The sequence below is a fragment of the Histoplasma capsulatum genome (assembly GCF_000150115.1).
Source record: "Histoplasma capsulatum G186AR genomic scaffold supercont2.20, whole genome shotgun sequence".
In the NCBI taxonomy this organism is placed as follows: Eukaryota; Fungi; Ascomycota; class Eurotiomycetes; order Onygenales; family Ajellomycetaceae; genus Histoplasma; species Histoplasma capsulatum.
The window spans coordinates 215550-229484 of NW_025544820.1; the positions used below are offsets into that span (position 1 = coordinate 215550).

The window sequence follows — 13935 nt, forward strand, 5'->3', positions numbered from 1 at the left end:
CTTTGCGTATCGCTCAGCCTTTTCTTCTCCCCAAAGCCAGTCCGGGTATTCGGGAAGTGTCACCGCGACATGATGATGCAGTAGATTACAAGATTTCAACTATGATGTGAGTCTGTGGCACAACGAACTCTCCGGGGCACTATTCGCCCCCGAGGTCGATCTTCTTTGGCTTTCTTCTGCTGAAGCAGGTTGGTTCCGCCAATGAACGTGGTTTCGGCAGCAATTCGGCTCCTCCACGGCCGGGATTTCAAAGTCTAGAGCCAGAAGAAACTCCAAAAATGAGACGGTCAAGAATGCTATTACCACCAAATCCTGTGGCACACCATTTGCCAGTGACGTGGCGGAAGTGAACAAAGGTGACTTCAGACCAAGACTTCATACCAAGAACTTTGATTGATGGCAAGGCTGCTCACCACGTGAGGCGGCGTCCAGGCTGCGGTATGCGGTAGTTGATAGTTAACGAGTTAGTTACGAGCCCATACTCTATGTAAGCGGAACGTGGTGGGTGTCCATCGCCATCCCCATCCTTCAATTGGGGCGCTTGCTAGCAGAAAAAGCAACGAAACCTAATAGGCCCGGGTCACACGCTAACAATGGCTACAGGAGCTGTGCGTTGCTGCTGATTTTACGGGCCCAGGTCGGCGCAGGCGCAAGTCCCAGTCCGCAAAGTCTCCCACAAAGTCTCCCGCAGGCTTCCCACCTCCCAGCAAAGCCCAGCAGCTGTTCGCTGGGAGCTGCGGCAGGAAACAGGTGACAGACAGCCAGGCTAGCGGCTGAACCAACTCCAAACTCCCCCAAGCCGCCTTCCCTGACTCGCAGAGGGCAAACCCCTCACGCGCTGGCTTCAACTGCCCTTAACTGTCCTTCACTGCCCTTCACTGCCCTCGCGAGTCAACTGACCCCCGTATCGGGGAATAGATCTGCTCCCGGCTATCCTGTGCCGTGTCGCACTATAAATATCATGCCTATTGGGTGTCTGGCTTCCTCGTCCCCCTCGTCCCCCTCCTACCCTCCTGAACAACACCTGGCGGCACTCAAAACAACTTTCTGGTTTGATTTGCCTTTTTCCCTCGTTTCCCCCTTGCTATATCCTCTCCAGCCAGCTCTCTGTTGAAATGCCATGCAGAGCCTGCGCACGCCTCTAGTCATGTCTTGGAAGGCATCTTTGCCTGCCAGACAATATGTTGTTTCCGGTTGCAGAGCTTCTGGTTCCCGCCAGTTAAACTCACACGGTCGAGCTTCCCTCCGACAAATCAGGTACCGCGCGTCGGTGCGCGGATACTCCACGGAACCTTCCCAAGCTCCAGCAAAGAGAAGTGTCCAATTGGGAGTTGCTGCAGCAGTTGCCATCTCGATCGGCCTGGGTCTCGTAGTCTATCGACGGCCCGCAAAGCCTGTCCACCTCGACTCCAAGAAGGAATACCCGGCACACCTCCGGAACATCGTGGATGCTGCGGAACCTGTTGGAAAGTCCCTAAATCTATCTGACCTTCCTGTCGAGAAAGCGCAACTCACCAGCGCCCCCAATGTGCCCCCGCCCATTACTCGAGACCACCCCGTCCTCCTCAAGGTGCCCTTGACAACCACTACGAAGATAAAGCAACTCACCAGCACCTACAAGTATGAGCAGTGGACTTTTAACAACCAAGTGCCGGCGCCGTTTATCCGGGCGCGCGTTGGGGACGTCATTGAGCTGTCCCTGACAAACAAGGATGTGACAGGCAACCCTCACAATATCGACTGTCATGCATTTACGGGTCCTGGCGGGGGAGCCTCGCTGACAACTGCCGAAGAGAATCAAAACAAGACCGGTAGATTCAAGCTTCTATACCCTGGGCTATTTATCTACCACTGTGCGGCAGCCCCAGTGCCCGTTCACATCGCCAACGGGATGTACGGTCTCATTTACGTACAGCCAGAAGAAGACCCCCTCCCCAAGGTTGACAAGGAATACTACGTGATGCAGAGCGAGTTCTACCACGAACCGCCCGAGATTGAGGAGAATGGCAAGCGCTCCTCTCTTGTCGAATTTTCATACCCCAACGCCCTCCGCGAAGACCCGGATGTGGTTGTCTTCAACGGCAGCGAGACTGCTCTCACCATGGACCATCCCCTCAAAGCCACCGCGGGCGAAACCATCCGTGTTTTCTTTGGCAACGCTGGACCGAACTTGACCAGCTCGCCACATATCATCGGGAGCACCTTCCATAACCTCTACCGCGACGGTGACATCCTCAGCCCTCCAGCCCGCAATGTGCAGACGACCACAGTGCCTCCCGGCGGTGCGACAATTTTTGACATGAAAGCGGTTGTACCAGGGACGTACACACTGGTGGACCATGCCATCTTCCGACTCGATAAAGGCGCTGTCGGATTCATAAATGTGACGGGCAATCCGAGGCCGGACGTATACCAGAGCAACGAGCATGCGGAGCCGTGCGTTGGGTGTAAACTGCATCCATGAGCGATCCATGCATGTGTTTGGTTCTTTCGATTCGAAAATTTTATGATTCAGTTTTACCTTACGTATCGATGATACCTGTTTCCTGTCTTTCCTTTTTAAATTTTCCAACTCACTCACTCCTAATTAAACAAGAGGCGTCCTCACATAATATTATTTATTCCTTGCTATTATGAAAATAAACATTCAATTATAAGTTTTGTTTCACGCAACCATCTCTCATCATGATTTGAGTCACTCACTAGCTGAATAAATGGATGACGACTCTTCAGCCATTATAAGCTTGACAGCGCATTGTTTCTCGGGTCTCAGAATCCGCCGGGTATTATCCAGGGTTTGGCTATTAAGCCCCGCAAAAGTGCCCGGGCCGACAAAGCGTCTGCAGCCTCTCTCGATTTATCCTCCGGCGTATTGTCCAGGGTTGTCACAATATAGCTAGCTATCCTAGACCAATGAGCGAAGCAATATTACACATGATGCAAAGTACTCTGCACGCTGTACATCTGTCATAATCATACGATTGAGTATCCCCAAAGACCAAAACCACATCCAATACGCAGAGCAGACTCCTCGTTCTCCCTCAATGTTCAAATCATACCGGGCCCGAAGTCCGGGTGGGGGCGTTGGGGGGCAATTCCAGCTCCACCACCGCCCAGACTTAGGGCTTGGCTTTGGCAAAAAAACAACCACAACAACAACTAAACGTCATCCATAACCTATCCATCCTTTCTCCCCAATTTCAGATCATTCTTTGTACTAGATTCTTATCTTTTGCTTTTTAAACAGCGCTTGCATTTGCCCAAAATGGAGGACAGTGCGTGGGCGGAATAAGTCCTGTGAATTGAGAATGCACCTTCGGCCTAAAATATCCATTTACGACCCTGCCCTGCGCAAGCGAATTCGATCCAAGACGAAAGAGTCCAAAAAAAAAGCAGAAGAAGGGAAAGAAGGAGGTGAAAGTGAAGGTGAAAGTGGTTACTTAGGCATCAAAACAAAACGTTAAGAGGAAAATAAAATCCCAGGGCGGTCGAGGAGACAATGATTCTCCTCGGCCTCTCAGGCCGCTATTTCACATTCGTCGCCATCACCATCCTCCTGATCATTGCCATTCTCTACGGCTCTTTCTCCCACGTGTACAGTGGCCCTCTGTCATACCTGCCAAAATCACAGTCCCAGCTGCCGCTATGTCGCGCCCCCAGCCCGGTCGCGGGTTCCGATAACAATAACAGCAACGATGGTGCGTGTGTTGGAGTCAAACCATGGAAATTCGAGACGACCCGTGACGGAGATAACTACGGCTTGAGCAGGGCGCAGTGCCAGCAGGCATTTCCGAAGCTGTATATTGAGATTGAGAAGGCGGTTGCGGCAAGGCGGGGACGGAATATTACCTTTGACGAACTGAATTCGAAGCCGCTGAAGAACTCAATGGTTAGAGCAATGATATATCAGGGCGCAGTGAGTAAATCTTAAAAGAAAAGAAAAGAAAATGTATTCCATTTTGATGAGAAGAGTCCCGTGAAGAAAGAGAAGTATACGGTGCTGATGTACAAGGTACCCATCTACTCTAGCTATACGTCATAAATTTTGAGGACATGAGATATACCTTCAGCCGAGCAAAGGCGTCTCTGAATGCCCTAAACCGTGCCCTAAACGCCATCCCAAACCGCTATGAAATACCCAACATTGAATTCATCTTCACAACGGAAGACTACCACGACGACCCGCATCCCATATGGGTGTATTCCAAGCGCGAAACCAACGGCTGGGCCTGGCTCATGCCCGATTTCGGCTACTGGTCCTGGCCCGAGATCAAGGCCGGCCAATACCGCAGCATCCGTCAGCGCATCGCCGCAATCGACGAAGGCGCCATCATAAATGGCAAACCCCGCACGGCCTTGCGATTCCAACGCAAGAAAAAACAGCTCCTATGGCGCGGCGCCATCGCCACGGCACCGGTACTGCGCCAGAAACTCCTCGACGTGACGAAGGGGAAATCCTGGGCCTCCGTGCGCGCTCTCAACTGGGCCGACGAGACCAGTATGCGGGACGACTACATCCCGATCGAGGACCACTGCAAATACATGTTCCTTGCCCACGTCGAGGGACGCAGCTATTCCGGGCGCGGCAAGTATCTCCAGAACTGCCGGTCCGTGATAGTTGCGCACCAGCTGGTGTGGCGCGAGGCGCACCACGGCGCGCTGGTCGCCACAGGACCCGAAGCCAACTATGTCAAGGTCCGTCGCGACTTTTCCGACCTCGAGGCCAAAATGAACTACCTGCTCGACAACCCGGAGGTGGCGGAGAAGATTGCGGAGAACGGCGTGCGTACGTTCCGCGACCGGTACCTGACGCCCGCGGCGGAGGCGTGTTACTGGCGCGAGCTGATCCATGCTTATGCATCCATTTGCGACTTTGAGCCTGTGCTATATGCGGATGCAAGTGGCGAGCCGAGTTCGGTGCGCGGTGTGCCGTTTGAGTCGTTCGTGTTGGATTGGAAGTTGCCTGGGAAGTGAGTGAGTGAGTGAGTGAGAGTGTATGTTAATCTGTTGTTCTTTACAAGGAATTGTCTCTTGTTTTTTTCTTCGTTTTCGTTTGGTTTGGACGTTTATTTTTATATCCCAGACATGCCGAGAGATATTACATTTTATTTTTTATTCCCCCCCCCCCCCCCCCCTTCCTTTTTCGTTTTTCGTATATTATGAATCATGGGTATGCAAAGTACTGCATTATGGTTCAAAGGGGATATTTTTTTGTTTTCTAAATTGGTTGCATATACCAGTACCTATCCGTTGCCTAGCAAACGGCAGTTGTACATAAAGCACGTCATCACGCTGATGAGTATTTTCCATGTCCTCCTGATGATTTTCTCCGGTCTCTGATGACAACGTATGTAGTTGGACCAGCCGAGCCACCGGCTTTTGTTTGCATTGCAAGAATAGCGATGAATAAACATTACTGATTGATTGCCCATGATAATACAAAGTTCCAACAACCAAACCCATCTCATGCTTCTTCGTATTTCTCTCACGACGGAAGAACGCACTGTATCTTTTATTTCCTTCACTCATCCCCTTCGCAAACCCCCCTCTCCCTCGCCCACCGCAGCCGTTATTGAACAAGGAAGACGTCGCAATGCGGATTGAGCTATGTATGACGGTGGTTCACTCTATTGAGCGACCGCCACTTCAACACCCCCCTCCCCGGCCCCTCTCCTGGTCCAAAAAGTCCACCCATGTTTTTGAATTGCCGCCTCTTTTTAAATGACGTACATTTAGCATGGCTTATGTCCTGCACCGCACAAGGGCTAAACGAACCGCGGCGAAAAGACACAAAGTTCCGGGCCCTTGCCACTGATGGCAGCGCAGTTCTACATCAATTAGTATGTACTCCGTACTGTCCATTACTTCGGGGCAAACCCCTACCCACACCATCGGGCTTCCCCGGCCATGGATTATGGCACTTCTCCGTATTTGAGTGTATTCTTGAACGGGGCTGAGGGGGGGAGGGGAAGGGCGGTTGATTGATTGGTTTATGTTTTTGTTTCGGCTACCGAACGTGTGTATATGCATATATAAGACTTCAAAACTCGAGAACAGGAAGGAAAAATCTGCTCGGATTACAAATTACAGATCCATGTAGCGGACAAAACTCGGGAGACTTTCCAAGAGGTACGCAGGGTTCTCGTAGTCAGGATTCTGCTTTGAGCTACAGCAACTACAGACTGAATGGCATGTGCCGAGTGCTGTCCAGGAATTGGATGAGAAGACCGGTCTTCCCGATGAGCATTCTGGAAGGAAAGATGGGCTATTCCAAGAAAAGCTACGCGGCATCAGCAAAAAGAAGCTTTCTTAGAGAAGAAAAAGACAGCAATGCGTCGTGAACAAGTTGGAAGAAATTCACTAACAAAAATAAATCCAGGCTAACCTTCCTGGTGAACGACATTCTGAGTGTACTGCGGTAGTCCATGAATACTCGTACATATATGTATGTAACCCTGCTTCTAGCTAAAAGAGGAGGAAGAAGCGAGTGTTGGTTCATGCTCAATACAAATACGGAAAACACGGAAGATGCTGGACGCAGGCCATACTACAGCATTTTACCGCTAGTCAAGGGATACGACGATAATTGATCATCCCGCGAGACCTAACCGACCGCCTCCACTCCCAAGTATGGCGATGGGAGGGAGAAAGTTCATCTTTTGGGCGTTCTGAGTAGACGAATGAAAAGAGACGATTTTTAAGTTCGAACATCCAAACAAGAACTAATCTGGATAGTTATCATCTAACTTTTTACTGGACGATCTAGCGAACTTGTGCCAGCCCCCTCTGTTGGCCCTTTTAGTTTTGTGGTATGCGGGTGATGTGAGCGATTGACTCTCCTTCGTAGAAATAAAAACATCGCCACCATGCACATGAGTGACGATCGTTCTCAGGGGTAATAAGCCGCATCTTCTTGATCAGGGATGCCATGCATTGGGCTGAGAATGTCTTCCTGCGCATGCAACCTTCCAGCTGGGACTTCATATATGCAAGATGAGACACCCATCTGAAGTGCCAAATGTTCGCGGGAAAACCACTGAAGTTTGAGTCCAACAGGTGCTAGACAACACGAGAAAGATGAATAACGAGACACAGCCCAACAGCAACCTGCGGTGAAACCACACAGAGAGAGGAACCAGGGACCCTTGGCATTACCCGGCATCACAGCATCTTGTGATAGGGATCTGTATCCGGAAAGCTGCAAGTACCAACAGGGCGGCCTGGTCGTTTAAACGCAGCTTGTCCTTTCCGCTGTGCACGATGTCGTCGGCTGAAGGCTCCGAGTTTTCGACAACGGTGACAACTTACAAGCGCTGATATGTCTGACAGCAGATCCCCCACGCTGTCGTTGGTCGGTGATCACGGGAGGATTGCCGTAGTCGCTCGTCAGTGCGGAGTCCGAGTCTCCCCAATGTCCCCATAATGCTCCAAAGCAACCGAGATGTGGGACAAAAGATGAGGGGGAATCTTTTGCTCCCACGACAAAGTCTCCGCGGACCAAGGACACCGCCCATTTTTCTGGCCATTAATTCTCGGCTGAAGAACCGCTTTTTTGCATTTTTGTACGCAATAGATATGTTATGGCGCAATTTCGAGGTGACGAAATCACCTTACCTCGGTAACTAGCGAATAGCTGAGAGGGCTAACTACGAACTAACCAAGTGGAATTGGAGAGTTGTGCGGGGGTGACTGAACGGATGAAACCCCCGCATATCGATTAAAGAATCGGAAAAAATGGAGGAAGCAGACTGCATTCAGCCATGGAGGTTGAATTGCTGGGTATTGTGGAATATCTACCGTGGGTCAGAGAAAGAGATCGTCGGGTTGATTCCAGGGCTTTGCATGGCACTACCAAGGGAGTTAGTTGGGTGAAAACATGGGTGGAAGCATGGAACGAGCATGGAACGATAGCAGTCGGTAAAAGTATGGGCAGGCTACCGTTAACCTGACCCCTAGCCTGGGCGCCAAGATTTAGGCACCAAGCCCCTAGACCAGCCCTAGATCTTTCGGGGGAGATGGCGGTCTGATACCATACCCGAGTCGTTGCAACATAAAGTGCCATACCGGGCAGATCTCAGAGATGTTTTCAGAGGACTGAAGTCCTTCATCTCTTGGCCGACTGACATAACGGCTCTGAGAATGTATCATCATGAGATACTGCTTCATTTCCAAAGATGATGAATTCGCCATTATCGTCGCATGTTCAAGCTATGAAAGGGATGAGGTTTGAACAAAAACAGCATTTTCAAGAATCCCTCACAGGGATTTAGGGTTTTCTGATTTCTGTTTTTTTCTTTCTCTCTCCTTCTCTCTCTCTCTCTCTTGCTTCATCTGGAACACGAAGAAACGATTTTTACTGCTCCGGACAAGGACGACCGATATCTTCCAAGATGTGCACAGATCTTCAATTTCTTACTCATTCTATTTCTTCGCTCATACTATAAACTCTGCTGACGCTGCCCCGTTTCAACCTCACCTCCCGGATAATGGCCCTCATCAGGTTATTCTCAAAAGATTTTCCAGAAACAGCACTCCTAACATTGATGCTGATTGGTATGCATTCGGCACCAACACATACGGCAATAGGGTGCAGATAGCGAAGTTCAGTGATTTTGAAAAATGGACAGTGGTTCAACACTGATGCCTTGGCTAGGCTGGGTACATGGGAACGCCCCTTGGTCATTGGGCACCACATATTATTGCGAGAGTGCATTGATAATCACGCAATCAAATTCCTTTATATACTTATGGAGATACCTCTATGAGTGTAAGTTGGAGGCCACGGGATATTTATGAACCCCCCACCCAAGAATTTTCAGCTCTAGCTCTAAAGAGATCCCTGGGTAGTGCAGATCACTGTGGCTGGACTAAAAAAGAGGTTAAATACTGACACATGATGATGGAGGACTGGGCGTTTACTGCTGTGAAAGAACAACAAAGTTCCCTCATCACCACTGTGTCACAGCAGCTATATCTAAAGGAGCCAAGAGCTCACAGAGGCTTACCACTCCTTGACAAGCCCTTCACCTGTTACAATGAAAAGGGGAAGATCAATCAACCCAGCCAAGTTCCTTGATACAGATGGCTTCCACTGCGTTGCTTAGAAAATCGACAACCACAGCATCTGCAATAGGGGAGTTTGTGAAAACCCGCATTCCATCATATCCTTCTGACGCCCCTCTATCCACAGAGGGTAGGAGGATACAACATGATCAAAATTGACAACCAGCCCACAGTATTGACCACGATGACAGCGTTATCCCACTGACAGCGAAGCCCAGTCTGCTCTGTTCAGAAGACGGTGTATGGATGCGGCACAGCTGGAAGTTAAAGGGGAGCCTGACCAGGACGTGTTATCATTATATATATATATATATATAACCGCAAAAGAACAATGCTGTTTAAGCAAGAGGTCGCTTGTCAATGAATGATCCTGGCTGCGAAGGTTTCTTGTTTCATTTTCCCATGTAGAGTTCTATGTGCCGTCCATTTTGATCGGAGATATATGTGCTGTTTTTATCAACTTGAATGTATTCAACATTTACACATTGTCGAGCACTGGTCAGGCCATTCGTCATTATGCATTAGCAGGAGGCGCTGGTGGTAACTTGAGATCTTCTGTGTAAAACTGGGCTTTCACCACTAGGTTAGAAAGAGAATTCCCCAATGAACATAGTCTTCTTAAGTTCATAATTTTATCTCATGCCTCGAAAAGATAACATGGAACTGCGCCACCGCCCTCTCGCCAAGGCTGACTCAGCACCGATTGCTCCACGTGACCCAGAGCCGCATCGACTTCCTCCATCGCCAAGTTGCAACTCGACCTCGCCGTCACCAACATCACCAACTCTGCTCGCGACTTTGCAGCATCAATTGCTCAACCATCCCCCTCTCAGATTCTGTGTCTTTTTTGACACCTCGGGGATCAATCCTTCTAGGCTTCTTGTAGGTTGCCGAACCTCTTACCTCTTCTCCCTCGTTCTTCCCCTGCGCGCTTGTGCTGCCTCCGCCCGTTTATCTGGCATCAGTCGTCCTCCCTTGTCTTGTGCTTGGTCTCGTCCTCCTCCCGTTTATCTTCTCTCTCTCCTTGTCCTCTCTCCCCGCGCACTCCCAAAACTTCGTCGCCCATATTGCTCGGTCCATTTTCTTCTCATTATCCATACTTGCCCCTCCACTCTTGTCTCTCTTCCAGCTCCCACTGCTTCCCCTCAAGGCGAATTCACGTCTCGTACTCTCAAGGAAGCCTCTCATTCATCTTATTTCCTCTTCACCCTTATTTGATCGCTATCAGTGAGCGATGCAATTCTCTCATCACTTTTTGGAACTCCCTTGTTTCTTCAATCACTTTTTATCCTTGTCATTTTTACTTCTACATTCCTCGCCTATCGCCCCTCGCCCCTCCGCTTCCTTCAGCTAAATACTTTGAAATAACATCACTCTAACCCTCAAGATGTCGACTCACAGCTCCAGCCATCCCCCTTTCAGCCGCCAGATTTATGAGTTTTGTCCCCAGGCGACATATAACATAGCTAGGCGCAGTGTTTATGCGCCATCATTGGCCCGAACAAACGATAAGATTCCATAATCCTTAATATCGGCGTGAACTTAGCCGCTTATTTACGAAGCCAGTGTCTCATGAGAACAGTTGCGTGGAGTTTTTTTTCCTCTGCTTTCGTGAATGGAGTCATACGATCCCTTCGGTTCCCCCAGTGCCGCCTCGGCTAAGGCTGATACTAGGTGGGGCCGCGAGGAGGATACTTTTGCTTCCAGGGCAGTCATGGATTCATATCGGCGAAGGTCTCCCTGTACGTCTATATTTTCATCGTTTTAACGGACTTATACTTCCTACGCTATACCGTCCCGCCCATTTTTGCTCCATTATTGACACCTTCTAGCTTCCCAGGGCCGTCGTCGCTCGTCTATACGTGGTCGATCTCGTTCTCCTGTCGCAATTGATCGTTACCAACCTGGTGATCGAGAACGTGCATCTCGCGGAGATGACTATTATGCCGCTTCTCGAGACCTTGCAGCCCGTGATCGAGAAGAGCGCCGTCGGTTGCCCTCCCCCGTAGCAGCAAATATCGACCGTTATGTTCCCGGACAGGATTCTACTAAGCCCATTTTACGGACCAACCCTCTGCCAAACCCTTTATCTCTCGACTTCCAAGTAGGATTCAACTGGTTTGCAGAATGGTGGAGGGCAGATCAGGCAATTAAAGAAGAAAAAGAGCGGGCTAAACTCGGCGGAAGACGACCAAGTGATCGAGTTAAAGGTGAACGAGAGGCCCGAGAAGATCGCGAAAAGGAACGCGCGCAGATCCAAGCCGCCTATGACACCTACAAAGCTGAACTGCAAATCAAGATGGCGAGAGCTTTTGTCCAGCAACACAAAGCGGAGGAGTGGTTCAAAGAGAGATATATTCCCGAAACTAGGGACCCTATTCGCCAGCGGCTTATGGAGTTCAGAACCCATGCGTATCGGCAGTGGGAGCAAGATATTGACTCTGGAGTATTTGATGAGTTTACCCTAGAAGGCATTTACAAAAGCGAAAGTGACGGAGCAGGTGGCATCATTGAAAAGGAAGAAGGGGAAGCGACAGCCGTGGGGGAAACCCTTAGTGTTCTCGATCTGGTCCCCGCACGCGGAGGCGATTTGCGCGACGATTCGCTACTGCAACCTGCTCTCTTGATCAAAACTTTGGCGCCCAATGTCAGTCGCGACAAGATCGAAGATTTTTGCAAGGAGCATCTTGGTGAGGGAGATGGCGGATTCAAATGGCTTAGTTTGAGTGATCCTAATCCTACCAAAAAGTGCCACCGGATGGGTTGGATTATGCTTCATCCATCAGAAGCGGGCTCATGGGCAATTGAGAGAAGCGATGGCAGGGATGAAGAAGGCGAGGAAGGAGATGGTGGCGCAGCAAATGGATCTGCCTCCACTTCTACAGCCGAAAAAGCGCTGGAGGCGGTCAATGGAAAAACCATCCATGATCTTGATCGCGGCGACTTTGTATGCCACGTTGGTGTCCATATCCCACCGACGAACCCGAGGAAAAAGGCCCTTTGGGATCTGTTCTCGGCCCCTGAACGTATCGAGAGAGATCTCGAGTTAGCCAAACGGCTGGTATCGAAACTTGATTCAGAACTTGGTTCAGGTGATGGCCTGTCGAAGATCGAGAGTCGAGTCGAAGACCTACAGGGAAGAGGTTTACTCCACCCTCCTGTTACAGGCTCTTCGAAAGAAAAAGAAGGCAAGCCGTTCGAAACCGACGTGGATATGATCCTCTCAGAAGATGGGGAAGCCGAGGAAGGAGAAGAGCAGGAAGAGTCGTACGACGAGGAAGTCGACAGCGAGGAGCTCCTTGTTAAGAAGAAGCAGCTGGATCTGCTAGTTGAATATCTGCGTCGTGTTTATAACTTCTGTTTTTTCTGTGTCTTCGAAAGTGATTCGATTCATGAGCTTGTTCGCAAATGTCCTGGTGGACATCTTCGCCGCCCTCGTTCTGGGCTAAGTACTCAAGCAAAAGCCGCAGCAAAAGCTAGCGCTCTCGGCCTACCGTTTCCTACAAAGAAAAAGGAAACTACAGAGGAGGACCAAAACGGAGCGTCGCCAGTGGATGAGAAAGAGCAAAAGCAGCCGCACTTTTCGTCAAAGGCTGAACAGCAGACTCACCGTGCTTTCAACTGGGTGCGGACGTTTGAAGACAAGCTTCTTCAATTATTGGAGCCCGAGAATGTGGACCTGAGAAAACTTGGTGGAAAACCCGTGGACGAGGCGGTGGAGGAAGAGCTTTCGAAATTTGTTAAGCAAGAAGACGAAGCTAAATTCCGTTGCAAAGTGCCAGAGTGCACCAAATTATTCAAAGCACACCACTTCTGGCGGAAGCATGTGGAAAAACGCCACCCGGATTGGTACAGCGATATCCGCAGAGATGTAAGTACGATTTCCCTCTCATTTTGCTCCCCATACTTATATCGCATCATAGTTGTTCCTGGTCAATGCCTATGTCCTTGATCCGGCACATATCTCCCCATCTAGATCTGATCCGACTAGCAACGGCCATTTCCCATATTCATCTGGCCACATGCCCACCGGAACACCTCGCGGATTCAACCTTGCGAACATGCCTTTCAGCTTCGGGGCAGGTAATGGATCAATGCCTGGTGGATCCCCTTTCTCAGGCCTATCATCCGCCGCAGGATTTACCGGATTCATGAATGCAGCTGGCCACCCTGGTGGCTGGGCTGGTAGTGGACTCCCTTTGACAGGTGCCGCTGGCTCCGGGGACCCGTCTGCTCTGCATCACCCCGGAGTTATTCGACGTGGGAACCGATATGGTGGAAATAGAACGGGGCCGTATGACCGGCGAGGAGGTCGTTTTGGTTCTGGTGGGGCTGGAGGAAGCGTGGGCGGCAACGGTCGACTCAGCCCCGGCCGAATGGCCGGCATGTCTGCGGCTGGTGGTCGCCTGCCTTCAGGCGCTGGCGCAGCATACATTCCACTTGGTCACCCTGCTGCAGCCGCCGCGAGCGCTGGTGTTGGCCCTCGGTGGGGTGATAGTTCAAGCGGGAGCGCACAGGCCATGGGCCCAACAGAAGCAGTTCAAGGCCGCAGCTTGAAAAGTTATGAGGACCTCGATGCGGTCGGGGGGCCCGGAAGCGGGGAGTTGAATTATTAATTCCATTCTCTTCGCTTTTTCCATTTCAATTTCAATTTCAATTCCGTTTTATTTTCTTTCTCCTTTTTATTTGTGCAAACTTTTTCTCATTTTGAAACAGGTTTCTTTTCAGCTTTGTTTCTTTCGATTTGATATTTTTCGCTGTTTTTTTTCCCCCTCGGCTTTTCATTTTCATTTCAAATCTAATCAGGGTGAAATGTGTATTCATATCTATCCAATCTTTTTTTTTTTTTTTTTTCATCCTCTGGTCGTTTCT

The 13935-nt window shown here is 50.0% G+C and overlaps 5 protein-coding genes across 5 annotated transcripts; 4 read left to right on the forward strand and 1 right to left on the reverse strand.

Annotated features, from left to right (window-relative positions):
* Nucleotides 1–1147: 1147 nt before the first annotated feature.
* Nucleotides 1148–2464, forward strand: HCBG_09049 (nitrite reductase; the record flags this gene model as incomplete). Its single annotated transcript, XM_045436098.1, has 1 exon — nt 1148–2464. The coding sequence occupies one exon, from the start codon at nt 1148–1150 to the stop codon at nt 2462–2464; it is 1317 nt and encodes a 438-aa protein (XP_045283250.1).
* A 1035-nt stretch (nt 2465–3499) lies between these two features.
* On the forward strand, nt 3500–4974 carry HCBG_09050 (DUF821 domain-containing protein; the record flags this gene model as incomplete). The annotated part of the gene is made up of 2 exons (XM_045436099.1): nt 3500–3916; nt 4030–4974. 2 exons carry the CDS (start codon nt 3500–3502, stop codon nt 4972–4974), a joined length of 1362 nt encoding a protein of 453 aa, XP_045283251.1.
* A 719-nt stretch (nt 4975–5693) lies between these two features.
* HCBG_09051 (uncharacterized protein) lies at nt 5694–6313 on the forward strand (the record flags this gene model as incomplete). The annotated part of the gene is made up of 3 exons (XM_045436100.1): nt 5694–5840; nt 6058–6129; nt 6182–6313. 3 exons carry the CDS (start codon nt 5694–5696, stop codon nt 6311–6313), a joined length of 351 nt encoding a protein of 116 aa, XP_045283252.1.
* Nucleotides 6314–7793: 1480 nt separating this feature from the next.
* Nucleotides 7794–8683, reverse strand: HCBG_09052 (uncharacterized protein; the record flags this gene model as incomplete). Its single annotated transcript, XM_045436101.1, has 3 exons — nt 7794–7848; nt 8036–8208; nt 8579–8683. 3 exons carry the CDS (start codon nt 8681–8683, stop codon nt 7794–7796), a joined length of 333 nt encoding a protein of 110 aa, XP_045283253.1.
* A 1927-nt stretch (nt 8684–10610) lies between these two features.
* On the forward strand, nt 10611–13679 carry HCBG_09053 (uncharacterized protein; the record flags this gene model as incomplete). The annotated part of the gene is made up of 3 exons (XM_045436102.1): nt 10611–10805; nt 10896–12934; nt 12987–13679. The coding sequence occupies 3 exons, from the start codon at nt 10778–10780 to the stop codon at nt 13677–13679; spliced, it is 2760 nt and encodes a 919-aa protein (XP_045283254.1).
* Nucleotides 13680–13935: the final 256 nt, after the last annotated feature.